General features: G+C 35.9%; 1 protein-coding gene and 1 long non-coding RNA gene across 2 annotated transcripts in view; one reads left to right on the top strand and one right to left on the bottom strand.

Moving 5' to 3' along the window:
• Positions 1 to 19,448, top strand: part of LOC134810903 (uncharacterized) — a 139,511-nt gene that overhangs the window by 49,261 nt on the left and 70,802 nt on the right. Inside the window, exons 4-5 of the long non-coding RNA XR_010159653.1 lie at positions 13,497 to 13,652; positions 16,118 to 16,173. This is a non-coding gene — a long non-coding RNA (uncharacterized LOC134810903). The remainder of the gene's footprint in view (positions 1 to 13,496; positions 13,653 to 16,117; positions 16,174 to 19,448) is intronic.
• Positions 13,584 to 19,448, bottom strand: part of TRHR (thyrotropin releasing hormone receptor) — a 32,921-nt gene continuing 27,056 nt past the window's right edge. Inside the window, exon 3 of the mRNA XM_009455804.5 lies at positions 13,584 to 13,991. Coding sequence (XP_009454079.1) covers positions 13,584 to 13,991 — 408 coding nt within the window. The remainder of the gene's footprint in view (positions 13,992 to 19,448) is intronic.

The following is a 19,448-nucleotide window of genomic DNA, read 5'->3' as shown; positions in this document are numbered from 1 at the left end:
GAAGGAAACTAGCATATCTACTTTGTTTCTCAAACAGCCTGTTTTCAATACAATTGTAATTTTCACTGAACCGACACTGCAATTCAGTCTGCTGTTCTGGAGAGCCAGTGCCTGCCATTATTTACCTTTGCGAGTTGACTTATATTGGGGGGAAGATATGCTAGAGATGGAAGTTTTTTGTGATTGAGTGCCTGAGAGCAGAGGTGGAGGAGGCAGAGGACAGGGTGGACCCGGGCTGGATTTGATCTTCTAGCAAGAGAGCATTTGCAGGTGGAAACTGACAGCCTATTTTCATGAGTCATTCTTATACACAGTGAAAAAGCAGTGACATTGGAACCAAGGTTATGGCAAAAGATGATATGATGTAGGAGATAGGGGATATTTACATGGAGCAGGGAAATAAGTGCAGTTCTTTATGACAATGGAAATTTTTGCAACTTTTGAAGTCAGAAGAGATGATTCCTTGGGTAAAGCTGCATTATCATGAGGGGAACCAGAAGCCATGGCAGCAAGAAGTGCTATCCTTTTGTGGCTTTGAGTCAAAAAGGAGGCTGAGGTTGAAGAACAAGATAAGCCCTGAGCAGTGTGATACCCACCCTGCAGGAAATATCTGAAGGGGAGGCTGAGGTTCTCTGTTTTAGGTAGGGAGGTTAGCCACCCAGTGAAATTGCATGTTAACCTTAATGTGACTTAGTTTATGTCCATAGGCTGGTGAAGTCCAGGGGAATACAAACTACATTTCCTCCTGTTTCACACAGTAAAAATATGTATTTGGGACTTCAGATTTCAATTCACTTGAAAACAGAGGCATTACATTTTGCCTTAGGGCACTTTGCATTAATGCCAAATTATTGGCAGAGATCACTCTTTTTGCTGCATTTCCATTATTTCAGCACATTTGCATCTGATGACTTTTTCTAAAATCTGATGAGATAAACTTTTCTATTTGTTTTGTGTTGTTTCAGAAATGGAAGCTTGCAGAATGTGAAATCCTACTGTGGTAATAAAAAACAAACGCAGAAATTGCTTCTGGCAGATGATAGTGTGTGGAATGAGTTAGTTGCCTTTTTTTAGCAAGAGGGGTGAGAGTGGAAGATGAGGGATGTCTGAAAGGCAACTTGTGAACTTGTGGAAGTTTCGATGAGACTTCTAGAAAGTGAACTTGTAGTGAGAATAGTAGGAGGAAAAAGTGTGCCAAGAGTAACCCTAAAAGCATTTTTAAAGAGCATTTAAGTCATTGTTTAGCAACTTAAATATTCAAATAATATCTGCTTATCTGTCTGGCTGGGTTGATCTATTTCTCTATCTCTCTATCTATCTGTTCATCAATGTATCCATTAATCCTCCTTAAATATATAAAGTCAATCTTTAATTGAATAAAGATCTTTACTTCAATCTGCAATAACAGGTATAGAGAAAGTGTAGCTTTATGTTTATGTGTTTTTAATGTTAAAAATTATGGATTTAAGTTCTGACATATATTGCTTTTTTTGATCAAAACAGTGGTAAATTAAATAAGCTTTTAGAATCTTTTCTGGGAAATATTCCCTGTTTAGGAAAATATTGCTTGATTAAAGCATGAAGAATCTCTATTAATAAGCCCACTTTGTCCCTCCCTGATGTTTTAGTACCATGTTTTAAATAACGCTCTGTGAAGGATCAGAAAGAGAATGAATAGGAAGAAAATAATGGTAGAGAAGGAGGTAGAGAAGAAGAAAGAGAAAGATGATGAGAAAGATCAGAAGACATTTTAAAGCTGCCTTGAGGCCATCATGGTAAATAAGCTTGTAGCTCCTGTGACATTTTGATGCAGCAGCTTGTCCCAGAGGTTTTGGAGCAGGCACTTTTGACTCAGTCTAAGAAAAGAAAATTATTAAATGATTGGTATATTTTATTACCAAGAAATGTTTGAAACAAATATTCTCACCCCCGTCTTTAAGTTTTACTTCTTTGAATTGTGTGTTGGGCATGAGGTGTAGGGGTTGAGATGGTTTGGAAGAGGAGAATAAAACTCAAGGCTGAGAAGAGGAAGAGAGGGCCATTACACATCACCTCTATACAAAGCACATAAAACCAAGACAGAAATGCTTACTAATTTTACATTCTCAGAAGGCACAGTCAATTGTTTTAAGCACAGACACTGTTTAGTCTTGGAGAATTCCCTGGAATTATAAATGGTCTCCATCTGACTACTTATTTGTTGCCTTCAGTTGATTATGTGTTTGACATTTTCCCTATTGGACTGAATTCTTTCTCTGCTTCCACAGATAGATGACCATCACCTCAATACTTTCTTCTTAGTGTCTGCTTCATGTAGGCAGCAGTTTTGATGCTAGGTCCCAAACCCTCTAGCTCTTCTATTTGACTATATCATGTCAATCATAATCCATGGCAATATTAAATTTTGATAAAAATCCCAAATATATGCAACTGACATAAGAAATTAAAGAACGGTATTTTATACCGTTATAATTATAGAATGATTATTTTATAATCATCTTCATTGCCATTTCTGATCAGCAAGCAGAAGGGCATCATGAGATATAGCCTAGATGATCAATAAGTAATGGCAAACTCAGCAACAACCCAATTTGCCCAAGTTGTAGTTTGCCACCTGGCCATGGAAATCAGTGTTTTCACATCCTTCATATGTTGGCATTAAAACAATGTGTTCAATATGCCAAGCAAAGGGACAGATTCTTTCAATTGTCTCAGATCCTTCTGGTGGCCAATTGCATTCCTCCCTAAGAAAATGACTGATTGTGAATGAAGTAATGGTACTCACATGAAATATTTAATATTAAACTCTTAAAAACCATTCCCCCAATAAATCTAACCCAGAATGTGCTATTTGGAAGACTTCTCATTGATCTTTTTTAAATTCTATTTTTCTTCACTTTATCTGTCTGTTGCGGTAATGTCTCAAAATAGTTTTGTACACATCTATCCAACCATGACAAATAGGACTTAGAAGCTAACCAAACAACTATTCTAATTGTTGGTATTATTGCCTATTTTTCAGAGTTTTTTCAGCTCAAGAGTTAGTCTTCCGTAAAAGTTAGAAGTTGTCACAATCATGTCACCTGTCATAATAGCCGAGGGCATGAGACATTTAACATTCAAGGTATGGAGTGTGGGGTAAAAGTTGAAATCCATTTAATTATCAGTGATGGAGTTTCTCTGAGGATAACTTGGCAAAGCCAGAGTCATTAGGAACTGCTAATGAAATGAAATTAGAAACTGCTAATGAAATGGAGTCAATTGGTATCCATTTCATATTGGAAAAGCATAACCAAAGTCATGAGTGGTAGGTAGGTTATATATTTTAGTTGTTGAATAAATGTGTGTATGAAGTGAAGAAAGATGTTTGTGTTGACCCTGTGCTTCCTATGATTTATACTTCTGAAAATTCTGTAATTTGGCAATGTGTGTGTGTGTGTGTGTGTGTGCGTGTGTGTGTGTAGTTTGGAATTGAGATGGACTTTTCTGGCTTATATTGCTACGTAAGAAAACATGAAACTGACTGACTCAAGGGATAGTCATTCAAAAAGATCCTTGCAATAAAAGCCCTGCTGCACTCAAATTATGATTTAAGAATTATGAGCATTGTTAGTCATTTTGAAAAGAGAATTTAAATAATTTTGCCATTTGGTTAATTTAAAAAAACTTTAGTGCCAAAATAATCTGGGGCCTTATAGGAGAAATATTCTAGATCAAACTACTTTTCTTTTGGACTTCTATTACCAACATTTACTTATTTAGTAAACATATTCTTTTGGAATAATTTTAGATTTACAGAAAAGTTGCCAAGATACTACTACCATTATTCTATACCAGAAAAAAAGTTAAGCAAAAAACTGTTATTATTATTATCATGCTTTATATTTTCAGAAAAAATACCTTAGTTTGAAAGTAAGACATAGCCCAGCTAAATTTCTTTCTTTCTTTCTTAATTTCTTCCCTTCCCCTTCCCCTTCCCTTCCCTTCCCGAAAAGTTCTCACTTGGTTGCCCAGACTGGAGTGCAGTGGTGCAATCATGGCTCACTGCAGCCTCAACTTCCTGGGATCAAGCTATTCTCCCTACTCAGCCTCCTGAGTAGCTGGGTGTACAGGCACATGCCACCATACCTGGCAACTTTTTAAATTTTCTGTAGAGATGGGATCTCACTGTGTTGCCCAGGTTGGTCTCAATCTTCTGAGCTAAAGTGATCTTCCAGCCTTTGGTTCCCAAAGTGCTGGGATTACAAGAGTAAGCGACTGCATCTGGCCCTAAATTTCCTTTTTTGAATGAGCATTACCTGACTTTAGATCTATTCTACTCTTGATATTCTATGGTAAACAAGTTTCCAGTTTCTATCTCACTTGTCTGTCTCCACACCATCTTATTCCTTCTCATTACTTTAGCTCAGGCATTTTTTGAATGTCTCCTTTTCTGTCTACTCCACCCCATACCTTCTCTGCCCTTTCATATTTTACTACCATCTAACATTCAGCACATATATCACTGCCTCCTCAAAGTCTTTTCTTGCTAGCTGCTATGATCTGAAGATTTGTGGCTCCTTACCACCACCAAATTCATATGTTGAAATCTAATTACCAGTGTGCTAGTATTAGGTGGGGTCTTTGGGAGATGATTAAATCTTGAGGATGGGGCCCTCATGAACAGGATTAGTGTCCTTATAAAATAGGCCCAAGGGAGCCCCTTTGGCTCTTCTGCTATGTGAGGACATAACAGGAAAGCACCATCTATGAACCTAGGAAGCAGCCCTCACCAGACTCCAAATGTACTAGTGCCTTGGACTTGAACTTTCTGGACTCTAGAACTGTGAGACATACATTGCTGTTGTTTATAAGCTACCCTGCTCTGATATTTTGTTGTAGCAGGTAACAAAATAAGATACTAGTTTAGACTGGAGTAATTTATCTCTCTCTTCTGAAATTTCATGACCATTATTGTTTATGTTAATGATTGGGGAATTTATCAGGTACTTCCTTTTTTCTTCTCCTGGTGTCTTAGACTGCTAGTTAAACCTTGTACTGTTACCTAAATTTAAAATGTTTGTATTTGGTCTCTTCAGCTAGATTGTAAGATTCTTGAGGACAATTCTTATTTCCTCTTTTGTCTTATTGTAGCACTAAGGAAGGTGCCTTGTACCCAGCATTTCTCAATGAGTATTTATGGCTTCAGATGTTTGGAATTCCTTTTATTGAGTCTGATTAGTAATTGTTAGGAAATGTTGAGTGTAAACTATGGGCCTTGTATCTTATAACTACTTTTAAATGTAATTTAATTTAATTCTCATAATTCATTCATGAATTAGACGTGTTTCTATCTCTGTTTTACAGATGCAATTATTATATTATAAGAGTAAAATACTTATAAATTACACAGGGGAGAATTTGAACAAAGTGGAGTTGAAATGACAAGATCATTTATGGTTCAGGAGTATAGAGAAACAATTATTTTTTTCTGCAATTCATGAAATTTGTGCTATGTTAAAAGTATTTTAACTGACATACATATGCAATGTTACCTCTTCTATAGTTTAGAAAGCAACTTCTGATTGGAAATGCAAATGTTCCCTGACTTTCCATAGTTTGATTCATAATACTTATGATTTTTTGACTTTACTGTGGTATGAAAGCAATACAGATTCAGTAGAAACTGTACTTTGGTACAGTATTCAATAAATTACATGATATATTCAGCACTCTTTCATAAACAGGCTTTGTGTTAGATGATTTTGCTTAACTATAAGCTACTGTAAGTGTTCTGAGCATGGTTAATGCAGGCTAGGCTAAGCTACAATGTTCACTAGTTTAGGTGTATTAAATACATCTTCAACCTACAATATTTTCAACTTTGTAAAAGTGAGGAAGTTCAAGTAGTGGGACAAGGAAGGCGGAAAAGTTGGTGAAGGGTATGTGAGTTGGTTTCCAGTATGAAGAATAGGGGCTCAGTAATGCTGAGGACCTGTTGAAGAATCATTTTGAAGATGCCTAAGAAATATTCCATTAGAAGATAAGAGCCTGGAACATTTTTCTATTAGTTTTTATTCCCCACTTTTTGATTGGTGTCCCTAGGGGCATTAACTCCCTTGAAATCCTTGGCTACCTGTGCTTATACTGAGTGATGTAACACAGCTTGGGAGCACTCTGCTACTTTAGTTTGCTGAAGATGGGAGAATGGCAATGTATATGGAATGGTCTACCATTGCTGTCCTGAAATCATGGGACCAAAGAGGAGATGCGGCATGAGGAACCGCAAGTGGCTACTACCCCAGTGGTTTATTTGTATAGCTTCGTCTACGTTATCTCACCTTTTAGAATAAATGTATCAGTAGAATGGGAAGTTAAGTGGAGTGGATGGGATGGACACATTCAATTTATTATTAAAATTAAAATGTCTATTTGTGTATTACTTACCATTATTTCGAAAAACCACCAGTGGTACATGTGAGTGGCACTGAATTAAAATGAATTCTTTGGGGCAAGTGGTTTAAGGTCCAGTCACACCAAAAATGAAATAATTTGGAAGAAAAAGAAAGCTAAAGAGCCAGCTCTTTCAGTTTGATTCTTTATTGCTCACCATACAATATTGGAACAGACACACAGTTTCTCACAGTAAAGCACATAATACTGCACTTTCTTAAAAAAGAGTGTTTGCCCCACAAGGACACAATGTTTAATTCCCAAATGATGAAGTGAGTCAGCATACAACTTTCTAAAGCTGATAGAAGGAAGCCAAAACATTCCAAGACACATCATAAGCAACATGCAAGTCAACAATGTTATCACAGTAGCCTGAAGCTAATCACTACATGTTTCTCAGTTTCATGTTTAATGTTGAAGCTTAGGTTCATGAAGGGCATAGGTCCCTGAGCTAGCTCTGATCTCTATATGTAGCATAATTGGATAAATCCAGAGTCATTTAGGACCCCTGAATAATATACACATATATAAATATTTTAAATATATGATAATATAATATAGAAAAAAGATATATATACATATATTTTTCACTTGGAAAATTAGGACTATAAGAATACTTTTAGAATTACAACATAAGACAAATAGTATACTGTATTTTCTATAGATGATGAAATTCACAAAGTTTACAAAATAGACATAGCAGATTTATATACACTTCTACTTTATATTCTTGTGAATGAGTGAACATTTCCTCACCAAATATAAGTACAGGTTGGTCCCTTACTTCCTTTGTCAGGTTTTTTGTTTTTGTTTTTGTTTTTGTTTGGACTAGCTGCCTTCCTTAATCAATCCCTGATGAATTGGATTTGCTCTGGATATACATTCTTAGTATCAAGAGACTTGCTTTAAGATTGATTTATGTCTCCTTTCCTTACTCATCTTATTTTTCTCACATGGATTATCTTTTCTTTAACTATCTAAATCAAATCTATCCTTGAAGGACGTCCTACTTTCTCTACAAAGCCCTCCTTAACGACTCCAAGCCCCATGGAAGCCCCCTTCCCTCTGAAGAACTCAGCTGTTTATAGTCTGAAATCATACAATTTGGCTTCCAATTATGTGTTCTTTTTTTTTCTGGCATGTTTCTGTGTTAATATGTTATCACTAAATTGTAATCTCCTTGAAAACAGAAACAATGTTTTAGTCTTCCTTTTTCTCCTTATTAAATTGGATGATGGACATGAGAGTACCATTGAAATTGTCATGCATGTTACATACATAAGGGATTGTTCTGACTATCATCTGGCATACTTCATGCAGTGCCTTTCAATGAGCCAGGAAAACTATTTAAAAAATAAAACAAGCACAATGAGTTATCTGATTGTGAAGATAGATCTATAGGCAAATTGGGTATTATCAAAAGTTTAGAATGTATTTCTGAGCTGGGATTGATTTCATTCATTTTACAGATATTTAGGGATATCATCCAATAGATAATAAATAATTAACTAAATAATAGTTTAGATAATTTGTGGAATACAAAGATGAAAAAGACTTACCCTCAAGGATCTTTCCGTTTAGTTGCTTATTAAGAATTATGTGATAAGAGCCTTGAAGGCTCTATATGAGGGCCTGAGTTCAGTGATTTTCAAGGTGTGCTCAGAAGACTATTGGCATCAAAATCATCTAATAAATGAGAATTTCTTAGGGCAAGACCAAAAGAAAGTGCATTTTAAGATAAGCTCCCAGGTTACTCTTATGTATATGAAAGCAGGAATGTTTTATTATTCTTAGCTAGGAATTAAATATTTGGCCTCCTTACTAGGGCATCTTATGCCATTTCAGGAATATAATGTTCTTACTGACTTCTGAATTCAGATCTCTGGTGAGATGGAGTCTTACTCTGCTGACTTGTATTTATTTCTGTTTTTATCCAAAGCCTCCATCTTTATCAATATCAGTCCATGGCATTCTTGAGGAAGTTCATACTCTCTCTTTTCTGGAAGTCAGAGAACAGCCACATGCACAAGAATTAAGTTCATTATTCTGTGAGGAATGAAATAACCACTTATGGGTGCTGCTTCAGGGCTCAAATACACTGAAAGAGCTCCAGCTGACTCCACTCTTTATCCCAGTCTTTCAACTTTTATAATTTACAAAGTACTTTCATTTCCATTATTCCAGTTGAGAGCCTGTAGTATGGACTTAACCCAGATGCTTCTTCATGAGGCCAGGCAGGCAATCAGTGTGAATTCACTGTTTATTGGCCATTAAAACTATCCTTTGTTTCCTTGCTGGATCCAGGTTTGAAAATTCTGGACAATGTACTGTCTTAGCTGTACTACTTCATTTAGTTCTTTTATTTTTCCAGATGTCATTTCCAAAATATGAATTAATAACTTTATATTGGCTTTATCATGAATGTGCTTGGTGTAGAAGAATGTAAATAGACCCGACAACATTGTACACACACATTCATGATCCCTCTTGTCAAAAGAGGTTACAATAGTTGCCCCTTATACACAGTTTGGTTTGGTTTTCTGTGGTGTCAGTTACCTGCAGTCAACCTCTACACAAAAATATTACATGGAAAGTTCCAGAAATAAACAATGTATAAGTTTTAAATTCAGAGGCATTCAGAGTGGCATGATAAAATCTTGTGCCATCCGACCCAAAACGTGAATCCTCTCTTTGTCCACTGTATTCATGCTGTGCACTCTGCCTGCCTGCTGCAAGTCATTTAGTAGCCATCTTGGTTATCAGATCGAGAAAACATAGTATGTACAGAGTTTGGTACTATCCACGGTTTCAGGCATCCACTAGGAGTCTTGAAATAGATCACCGGAGGATATGGAGGAGCACTGTATTTGAATATTAGAAGCAGAACCCTGTAGACTTAGTTTATGTCAGCATTGTCATCATTTGGTATTAACCATGTCAGTAACAAAATTGTTCTCTGATGTGAAACTCCTGTAAATAAGGTTTGCTGTTGAGTGATGAGATTGTACTTGTAGACTGAACATATCAGAAAAATAGTACAGGGTCTTATCTGACCTTATTTTCCTGTGTAATCAGTGAAGAATTAAGTTAACAGATACTTCTCATTAGAGTCCATAAAGTACAATGAGAATATGTAAAATTGATTCTTGTATTAAAAGTCATCTTATGATATTTCAAATGGACCATTAACAATTGCTTCTTTAAATTATATTTCTGACATCTCAGATTTGTATTCTAAATATTGCCAAACAGTTATATCTTCAGGTGATGACATGTTGGTCTTTTTCTTGTAGGATTGTGAGCTTCATAAGAAAGGGGAGAGTTTGTCTGCTGAAACAAATTTCTGCAGCAATTTTGCACATATTGAGTGTTATTTGATTAGTTTCTGATCGAAACCTCTAAAATGCCAACTTCTCAACTCTGTACATGATTCCTACCATGTCAATGAGGACATAAAGAGAACTCTAATTTAAAGCATCAGTTTTTCTATGTTTAAAAGTGATTTCATGAAAATGAAAGTTTGCAAAACAATGACATATTTTTATAGATAAATATGTTTGAAAGAACATTCGTATTTTTACTTAAGATATTTCATGTCCAGGTTTAGTCTTGAATGAAGTTAGATGAATCTTCCTGCTATGAGGATAGTGATGATTGTGGAGTGATGAGAGTTTGGTGGGGAGAGGGAAGAGAGAGAAAAATACTTATGACCACAGAGCTCTGTAAGATTTCTTCATGTGTATTATTCTGAAAGCTTATGTTGACTCAGTCAAATCTTGGTTTTGATGGCTATTTATTGTAGACAGCTAAGGATACATAAGAAATAAATTGCTGGAGATATTCATGTTTGCTTCCCCCTAGGGGAATGAGTGACTTAAAACATTTGAAAACATTTTTTCTTGACTCTGGAACTGACTAGTTCCTCTTAGGTGTACTCTCATTCACATTGAATTTCCCTACTTCGTATATAAATATTCCAATCCCTGTTTTAATTGCAATTGAGAAGTAAAGATGATATTAAATATAATATTTATAGAATTTATACATTGACAGGTTAACCACATAAAATCTTTTCCTTCAGAAAGTTAATATTTTCTCTTTATCATGTTTACAGGTTTAACATAGTTTAGAATGATATAAATTCTTTTATTCTTGAAGAGCCAACCAAAACTATGTTGACCCAACTTTTACTAAGACATATTGTTCTTATTATTCCAACATAGTCTTCTGAAAATAAAACACTTCAAATATCCATCAAGACTTAGTTGCACTAAACTAAGTTTTATGGCTGTAGCTTTTCCTTTGACATTGCTAATTGTTTAGCCAAATCAGCCATTAATTTTGGTATATTATCAAGGTGTATTGTTCTGTACATTCAATTTGTTTAAGAATGACTGTAGAGTTTGGACTTGTCTTATTTTTCTTCAGCATTTAGAATATTTGCCTTGTATGTTAAGGTCTAGAAATATACTCACAGCCCTTAGGTCCTAAGAGGGAATTTATGTTTGTTCATTTTATTCATGATCTGTGCCCTTTACTCAATTACCTCAGGTATGAGATCTAACCAAAGACCCTCAGCAATTAATGAAATTGGAAGTAACAAAAGAACACAGGGAATTTTTATTAAGGAGGGCTCTTAATAACATTACTTCATTTCACCAGCAAATTTTAATCTAGCTCTTTATTTCTCATTTGGTGGTATATTAAGTTTTGATTATTTGTGGAAATATTTTATGATTGAGTATAGTGTGATAAAGAATATTTTAAAAAGTTATATCTCTTCTGTGTAAATTCAAATATCTATTGGACATTACATAGGAACATTTAATTTTAAAATGGCATTTGCTTTAGAGTTAAAACACTATGAACTGAGTTCTTATGAATTTCCCATGTGGTCTAAAACTAACATATTTTTGAGAAATAACTTTTAAAAAATTAAAGTGAAAGAATTCAGCCCATACATTAAATTTCCAAAGATAAGAAGAGCATCTTTGTATTCTGTGTATATCATGTTAAACTAATTGTATTTTTTAACACCTGATATAATCATTCTGCAAAATCCATAACTTTTTATTAATTAGGAATTAGGTCACAGGAATACTGGTCTAATCATCAGAGAAATCACAGCTGTAGTGAAATTGTGATGAAGATAATGTTGATTGACTACCTACCAGCATACCTGAGACACAGTAGATACTCAATGACATTAGGTCCTTTCTGTAATGAAAAAATCTCATATATTCCAATCCCCCTTTTCACCAATTTATGAACATGTGGGTATGTGTTTATAAACACACATGTGCTTGTGTGATTTGGGGTTGGGTCACTCTGGTGCTCTATTTATATGATGCCAAGATTAATATTTATACCAGAATGAAAAGTCAGTTAACATAGATTGCTTACTGTCATGCAGGTAGGGTTTTAGGGTATTTCCTGCAAATATTTGCTTGCATTCATTTACTGTTATAGTAACAGGATAAAAATGTCTTGCTGGAGTAGATAAGGCCAATTTTAAAAAAAAAAAGCACACTCTAGAATGAGGTTCTGGATAGCAGAGTCTCCATGAAACAGCACGTAAAAACAAGTTTCAGAAGAATGGTATATTCTTCATTAAGAAGATGGGGAGGCATAATTATCATTAGCGATTAGGTTCTAGAAAAGTCCATAAAATAGGGATATAGGCTGGAGAGGGAAAATGACAGCCTACGGGCATGTAAAGGTATGGGTAATTTTTTGATCTACTCATTAAAAATCAATGACTACTGAACCATCACCAAGGGCAATTTTTGCCCTTGGAGATTCTGGTTGGCCAAATCTCAATAGGTAAGAGATTCAGGTAGGAACTGACAAGTGTCCTGGACAGATTCATTCACAAGTCTCCGATAATCACTGGAATAGCAGATGTCAGTCATAAATATAAAGATGACATACTGATAATATGATGAAATCAGTTTTAACTCTGCTGAAAATAAAGCCAACAGAATTTTGCATTGCTTTTAGAATCTGTAAACAAAATATCACTAGCATTTGAGAAAAACAAAAAAAGAACCTACAAACAACAAGCAGATAGGAAGGAAAGACAATTGCAGTCAAGGTAAAATCCATAGACTACAATTCTCAGTGGGAGCTCTTTATCTGGAAGAGGGATACCAGGATTTTGGCTGACTTAGAATAACAACAAAGCTTTTAAGAATGTTTCAGACTTTTCAGCTAGATTTTGCTTGAATGATTTGCTTGACATGGCTGAGTAGTTTATAAACAAGAATGTTCAAAAAGATTTTATTGCTTAAAAGTGTCAGAGAAGAAGCAAAATCTAATTATAAATACTTGCTTTGTCTTGACTATACTTTTCAAATTTAATTGTATGTTAGTTTGTATCTTCACAGTTACTTAATCTGGGCTTTTGCCTTTTTCCACCCATAATGTGGGAGGCTGGAAGAGTTGATAAGAGTTGGATTTATCTTAAAATCTACATTTCTCCTTAATTAATAATTTCAGATATTTTGAGGTTTATTTTACATTAAAGTTGAGTGATGATTATCTACCTTCTAAGATATAAAAATCATCTCAGAATTTTATAAACATTATGGCAACTTTTAAAATACAGTTAACATGTATGTCTAAAATCTTATTTTTACTCAATAAATAAAATGTTTCTGTAATATTTTTCCCTTTAATTTCAGATATTCATGAACTAGCCCTGTACTATGTTAAAATGAATACTAAATGCAAACATTTAAAAATCTGCATGTTGTCAAATTATCGAACGTATAAATAAATTAGGGAAGTTGAAAAGTGACATTTGATAAGGTTACTATGAATAATGTAAATTGATGTCTAGATTTTATTGAAACTCTATAAGTCCAGAAAATATAGTGAATTTCTTAAGTTAAATGAAAAGGGCTAAACTTTAAGTTTCCATCATTTAGCTATTTCACAGATCTGCTCCATTTTTAGTGATATTAGTTTGTAAGAAGGAAAGTCTGAATCATCCTCATGGGTTAAAGTATCTAGGGCCAGAACTTGTTAGAGCATTGACAAAGACTGATCTGCTCTGTCTTCAGATATGACTATTGGCCATGTTCTCCCTTGTGTTGATGACTGCACAGATTCTCATTTTCTTTGTCATCCATTTTCTTCTAATTCATGAATCAACTTTGGCTAAAGGATACCTCAGAAGCCAAGCAGGTGTCATCAAAAGACACTTTTGTGGCAGACAGGTAAGTGTCAGTGACAGTGATATCATCAAGCTCTGTGCTGAAATGGTCTGACTCCTTGATGACGCTGTAATTTAGGGCCACACTGTAGTTAGCAGGTTTCTCTGTTGGCTTCTGCTTGCAGTTGCAGAGCTTTCTGAAGGCTGCACGGAATTTCTGGGACATGAGATTGTAAACCACCGGGTTGATGGCACTGTTGAGATAAATGCAAATTCTGCAAAAGAGCAAAAACCAATTTTCTTGGAAAGGACTGGAGAGAAATGAGTTGACAACCACCAGAGTCCTGTAGGGCATCCATAAAAGGGCAAACAGAATTACAACCACTGCCAGCATCTTGGTGACCTAGGGAGAAGTAGAGAGAAATGCTGTACAAACACAAATGAAAACAAAACCAAACCCCCTTTCTTCTCTCACCCAAACCTTTAGTTCCCAAAATGTAGTCTGAGACAAGGAGTTAGGTGCAGGTCATTTATTGGGGAGGTGATCCCAGGAAGCAGGATTAAAGGTTATCAATTAGAATGCTATAGACAAGGAAAAGCCAAAGTAGGAAAAGCCAAAGTAGTGTGTTATTGAGATAGCTCCCCCTATAGCCAACTCTGGCTCAAGTAATGCAATTGAGAATTATCTGTCAGAAGTAAGAGAATGAATGCCAGCGTCCATTCATTAAAGGATATTGTTAAGGACTTTAACTCCTGTGTACTTCCAGGATTCTCTTGCCTGAAAACTCCTAGGGCCTTTAGAGAGACACTTGAGGCCAAGAAGAGGAGAGACAAATGGTACAGTGGATGCCTGAAGTGGGATATTTCCCACTGCAGGAACCATCTACTGCAGCTATGGCTGAAATCAGAGTCTTGTAAGAGAATGTTAGCACAGGGCACCAAAAGTGTCTGTGACAAGCGTTAGGAGACTTAGGGTCAAATCCTTTCTTTACTTACCCTATGTGTGGCCTAAGAAATTATCTTAACCTATCTTATAGCTCATCTGTAAAATGGAGCCAACATTGCCCTCCTAAATCAAATGAGGTAACAGTGCATGAAAAGAATAATGCAAAAAAGTCAGTATTTATTGAATGTTTAGTGACTGCTATGTGCCAGACACTATCCAAGGTGTTTATTTGTTACCATGTTTGCAGCGCACCAGCATGGCACATGTATACATATGTAACTAACCTGCACAATGTGCACATGTACCCTAAAACTTAAAGTATAAAAAAAAAAAAAAAAGTTTTAAGCCTCCTAAAATAGGTATTGTACCCACTACTTTTTCAAATTAGAAAACAGGTACAGAGGCTGTTAAGTACTTTGGTGGAAGCTGTAGAGTCTCAGGGCCAGGATTAGTGTCCAAGTGAGCTTGAATTCAAAGCTTTTGCACTCTTTCAGGTTAAAGGGAAGTGAAAGAGAGAGAAAGCAAATGCTGGAATTTTACCTAATGCTGAAGTCACTCCTAAGTATAAGCAATGCACAGGAAGTAAGACAATAGGTAGGATGAGGTCAGTATCCCAGATTGCTCACTGGTCACTGAGCTTCATTCTGACTCAATGTATGTAGGATATTAAGGCTACGTATTTTACCACTAGGAGTAGAAAAATTGTTCAGTGAGAATATGTGATTTCACATTGGTTCATATAATACCAACTAAGACATTCCAGAGATTCTGACTTCTTTTAGAGCCAAAGAGGGTCTACTTAGCAAAGGGGTTAACTGAAACATGATTTTTCCTAAGTAGACTTTAAAAAATATATATAAGTAAATAATTAGTCATAGGAAATCAAAGTGATAAATGTTCTAAGCTTTGGAAGGAGATGTAGTGATTAGCATCTTCACTGTCATCATCACCATGATCTTCGTCATTATGAACCACATCCCTGCCTTTATTCTCTGCTTGGTACTCCAGGCACTCTGAAATCAGATCACTGCTTCACACTTGTCAACATTCTCCCACTCCCTGTCAGGGGTAAAGCATCCTACATTGAAATACCTAGTTTAATTTACAATTAGATCTATACCATCACATTTTAGTCCTTTAAGATGGCCCAGGTAATCTGAAAAATGCCATATAAACATTATCTTATTTAATGCTTATAGTAATTCCATGAGTAAGCTAGTATTCTTTTCATTTTGCATATGAAGAAATTGAGGTTTAGGTAATTTATATGATTTGTCTACAGACACATGAGTAGTAAGTGACAGAGCTGTGATTCAAATCTGTCTACCTAAGACAAATGTCATGCTCCTTCCTTTATACTTTGCCCTTTCCATGAATGTTTCTTGCATTTTCGATAACATTTCTACTGTGTTATTTCCATTATGATCACCCAAACACTTAACTTCTTCAATTATAAACCCAACAACACTTACTGCTGCTAAATTTCAGAAGAAAGGTTGAATTTCATCTACCTTTATCTTTCCCTACAACTGTCAGGTAAAATGTTGAATCCACAAGTAATACCTACCTGCCTCTTTTCACAGAATGTCATTGAAGGGAGCAACTTTCACTGTGTTGGAGAAGAGCAACCTGTTTCAAGGTTAGTATCTCTCCTGTGCATTTCCACAGCGCCTCCAGGCATACTTTGACATCATTCCCAAACATTTCGTTGCAGTGACCTATACTTGTTGATCTCTCAAATAAATAGTAAACTCCTTCAGGGTATGGGAAAATTTCTTCATTTCCCTACTCTCAGGGATTTAGTGCACTATGTGACATAAAGTGGCCCTAAGAAAAAACTTGAATACATTCAGGCATGGAAGGAATTATTTTAAAATATGTAACCACAGGTCTAAGAAGAAAAGAGAGAAGAATGAAATAGACGCAATAAAAAATGATAAAGGGGATATCACCACTGATCCCACAGAAATAAAAACTACCATCAGAATGTACTATAAACACCTCTACACAAACAAACTAGAAAATCTAGAAGAAATGGATAAATTCCTGGAGACATACACCCTCCCAAGACTAAACCAGGAAGAAGTTGAATCCTTGAATAGGCCAATAACAGGCTCTGAAATTGAGGCAATAATTAATAGCCTACCAACCAAAAAAAGTCCAGGAGCAGAAGGATTCACAGCCGAACTCTACCAAAGGTACAAGGAGGAGCTGGTACCATTCCTTCTGAAACTATTGCAATCAATAGAAAAAGAGGGAATCCTCCCTAACCCATTTTATGAGGCCAACATCATCCTGATACCAAAGCCTGGCAGAGACACAACAAAAAAAGAGAATTTTAGACCAATATCCCCGAGGAACATCGATGCAAAAGTCCTCAATAAAAGACTGGCAAACCGAATCCAGCAGCACATCAAAAAGGTTATCCATCATGATCAAGTGGGCTTCATCCCTGGGATGCAAGGCTGGTTCAACATACGCAAATCAGTAAATGTAATCCAGCTTATAAACAGAACCAACGACAAAAACCACATGATTATCTCAATAGATGCAGAAAAAGCCTTTGACAAAATTCAACAGCCCTTCATGCTAAAAACTCTCAATAAATTAGGTATTGATGGGACGTATCTCAATAAGAGCTATTTATGACAAACCCACAGCCAATATCATACTGAATGGGCAAAAACTGGAAGCATTCCCTCTGAAAACTGGCGCAAGACAGGGATGCCCTCTCTCACCACTCCTATTCAACATAGTGTTGGAAGTTCTGGCCAGGGCAATCAGGCAGGAGAAAGAAATAAAGGGTATTCAATTAGGAAAAGAGGAAGTCAAATTGTCCCTGTTTGCAGATGACATGATTGTATATTTAGAAAACCCCATCGTCTCAGCCCAAAATCTCCTGAAGCTGATAAGCAACTTCAGCAAAGTCTCAGGATACAAAATCAATGTGCAAAAATCACAAGCATTCTTATACACCAATAACAGACAAACAGCCAAATCATGAGTGAATTCCCATTCACAATTTCTTCAAAGAGAATAAAATACCTAGGAATCCAACTTACAAGGGATGTGAAGGACCTCTTCAAGGAGACCTACAAACCACTGCTCAATGAAATAAAAGAGGATACAAACAAATGGAAGAACATTCCACGCTCATGGATAGGAAGAATCAATATCGTGAAAATGGCCATACTGCCCAAGTTAATTTATAGCTTCAATGCCATCCCCATCAAGCTACCAATGACTTTCTTCACAGAATTGGAAAAAACTAAAGTTCACATGGAACCAAAAAAGAGCCCACATTGCCAAGTCAATCCTAAGCCAAAAGAACAAAGCTGGAGGCATCACGCTACCTGACTTCAAACTATACTACAGGGCTACAGTAACCAAAACAGCATGGTACTGGTACCAAAACAGAGATATAGATCAATGGAACAGAACAGAGCCCTCAGAAATAATGCCGCATATCTACAACTATCTGATCAGAGTAGCGCATAGGGTGTATGGTGATATGAAAGACAGCTTCTTTACATCAGCCTCTGCCCTAAGATTTAAAGGTCCTTGAGAAATAGCATGACACAATCTTTGAGTAAAAATGATCTTATACTATACTTTTGATTGGGAAGGAATCTATCCATCCATTCTAAGTTATGCATTTGCATCCCTACTGTGTATCAGTCAATGTTCTGGTTCTTGATGATTTGACGGTGATCCAGAGAGATGTGGCAATGCATTCATGTACCTTAAATCTGATGAACAATTATAATACAATATGACAACTGCTAATACAGAGGAATGTTTTGGTTCTAAGAGAACCCTTGATATAAACTTGGGGTTGAGAAGTCATTAGCAGGGGCTTTCTGATCCAGTTAAAATCTTAAGATAAAGAGAGACGAGAAGACTGTTCTTGCAGAGATTAAGTATGTGTGACAATCTGGAAGTGTAACAGTGGATATATCATGAGACTAGAAGTAATTTAATGTGCAAATTCCAATTGCAGACCATGTAATGAAGTAAGACTATCTCTTTTTCTAGTAATCTTGTGGAAACCACTACAAAGTCATTACTTTTATATGATAAGGTGATGTCACACTCCGTGGAGTGCTTGCCTTCCATTCCTTCTGTCTTCCCTACAGAAAGAGAGATACAGCTGCAAAAAGGGGTACAGGCATATTGAGTTCTGAAAATGTTGGCTCTGTGGAGCCATTTTAGTCAACATAGAAGCAGGCAGCCATTTTTGTAGAGTGTATTGAAGGCAATCAAAAGAGATTGCAAAAATTAATGGATTAAAATTTAGTATTTAGAGAGCGAGCTTGCAGGCAGAGATAGCTGAAGAAAAGGGTAGGTGAGAACAGGAGGGTCTAGGCTTGATGGCTTGTCCTTGGCCACCCTACTAAGTGTTATCTTCTTTGTGAATATCAGCTGGAAATTTTGATACCAAACTCTGCTATATGTTTTTCAGTCTCCACTGTATTTAAATATGTAGAATAAGTGGCATAAACCTCTCACAAAAGTTTGGATTCAGTCCTTCTCAACACACCCTTTTGTCATCTTTATAAAGCCTCCAGATAAGGATCCTATTCAGGCAGTTATCTTTTATAAATGTGAATTGGACAGATTTCTTATTGCTAAAATTAAGATTATAGTTCCTCAAGAGGGCTATATATGCAGTTCAACCCTGCGTATATGTGCTGCATGGAAGAAACAGGCTAATTGGGTTATCTCTTCTAGAATGCTTTTGAATCTTGTATTACTAACTACTATTATTGTAACTACTGCTATGACTCTTACTACAAGTTCCAAAACTATTAGCTAACATCTGTATATTGCCTATTTGTTTTTAGAATAGTATTAGATTTATAGAAGAGTTGTAAACACAATGCAGACAGTTTCTATATACCCCACACCAAAGTC

The sequence above is a fragment of the Pan troglodytes genome, chromosome 7 (assembly GCF_028858775.2).
Source record: "Pan troglodytes isolate AG18354 chromosome 7, NHGRI_mPanTro3-v2.0_pri, whole genome shotgun sequence".
NCBI classification, from domain to species: domain Eukaryota; kingdom Metazoa; phylum Chordata; class Mammalia; order Primates; family Hominidae; genus Pan; species Pan troglodytes.
This window is presented reverse-complemented; position numbering and strand designations above follow the sequence as displayed.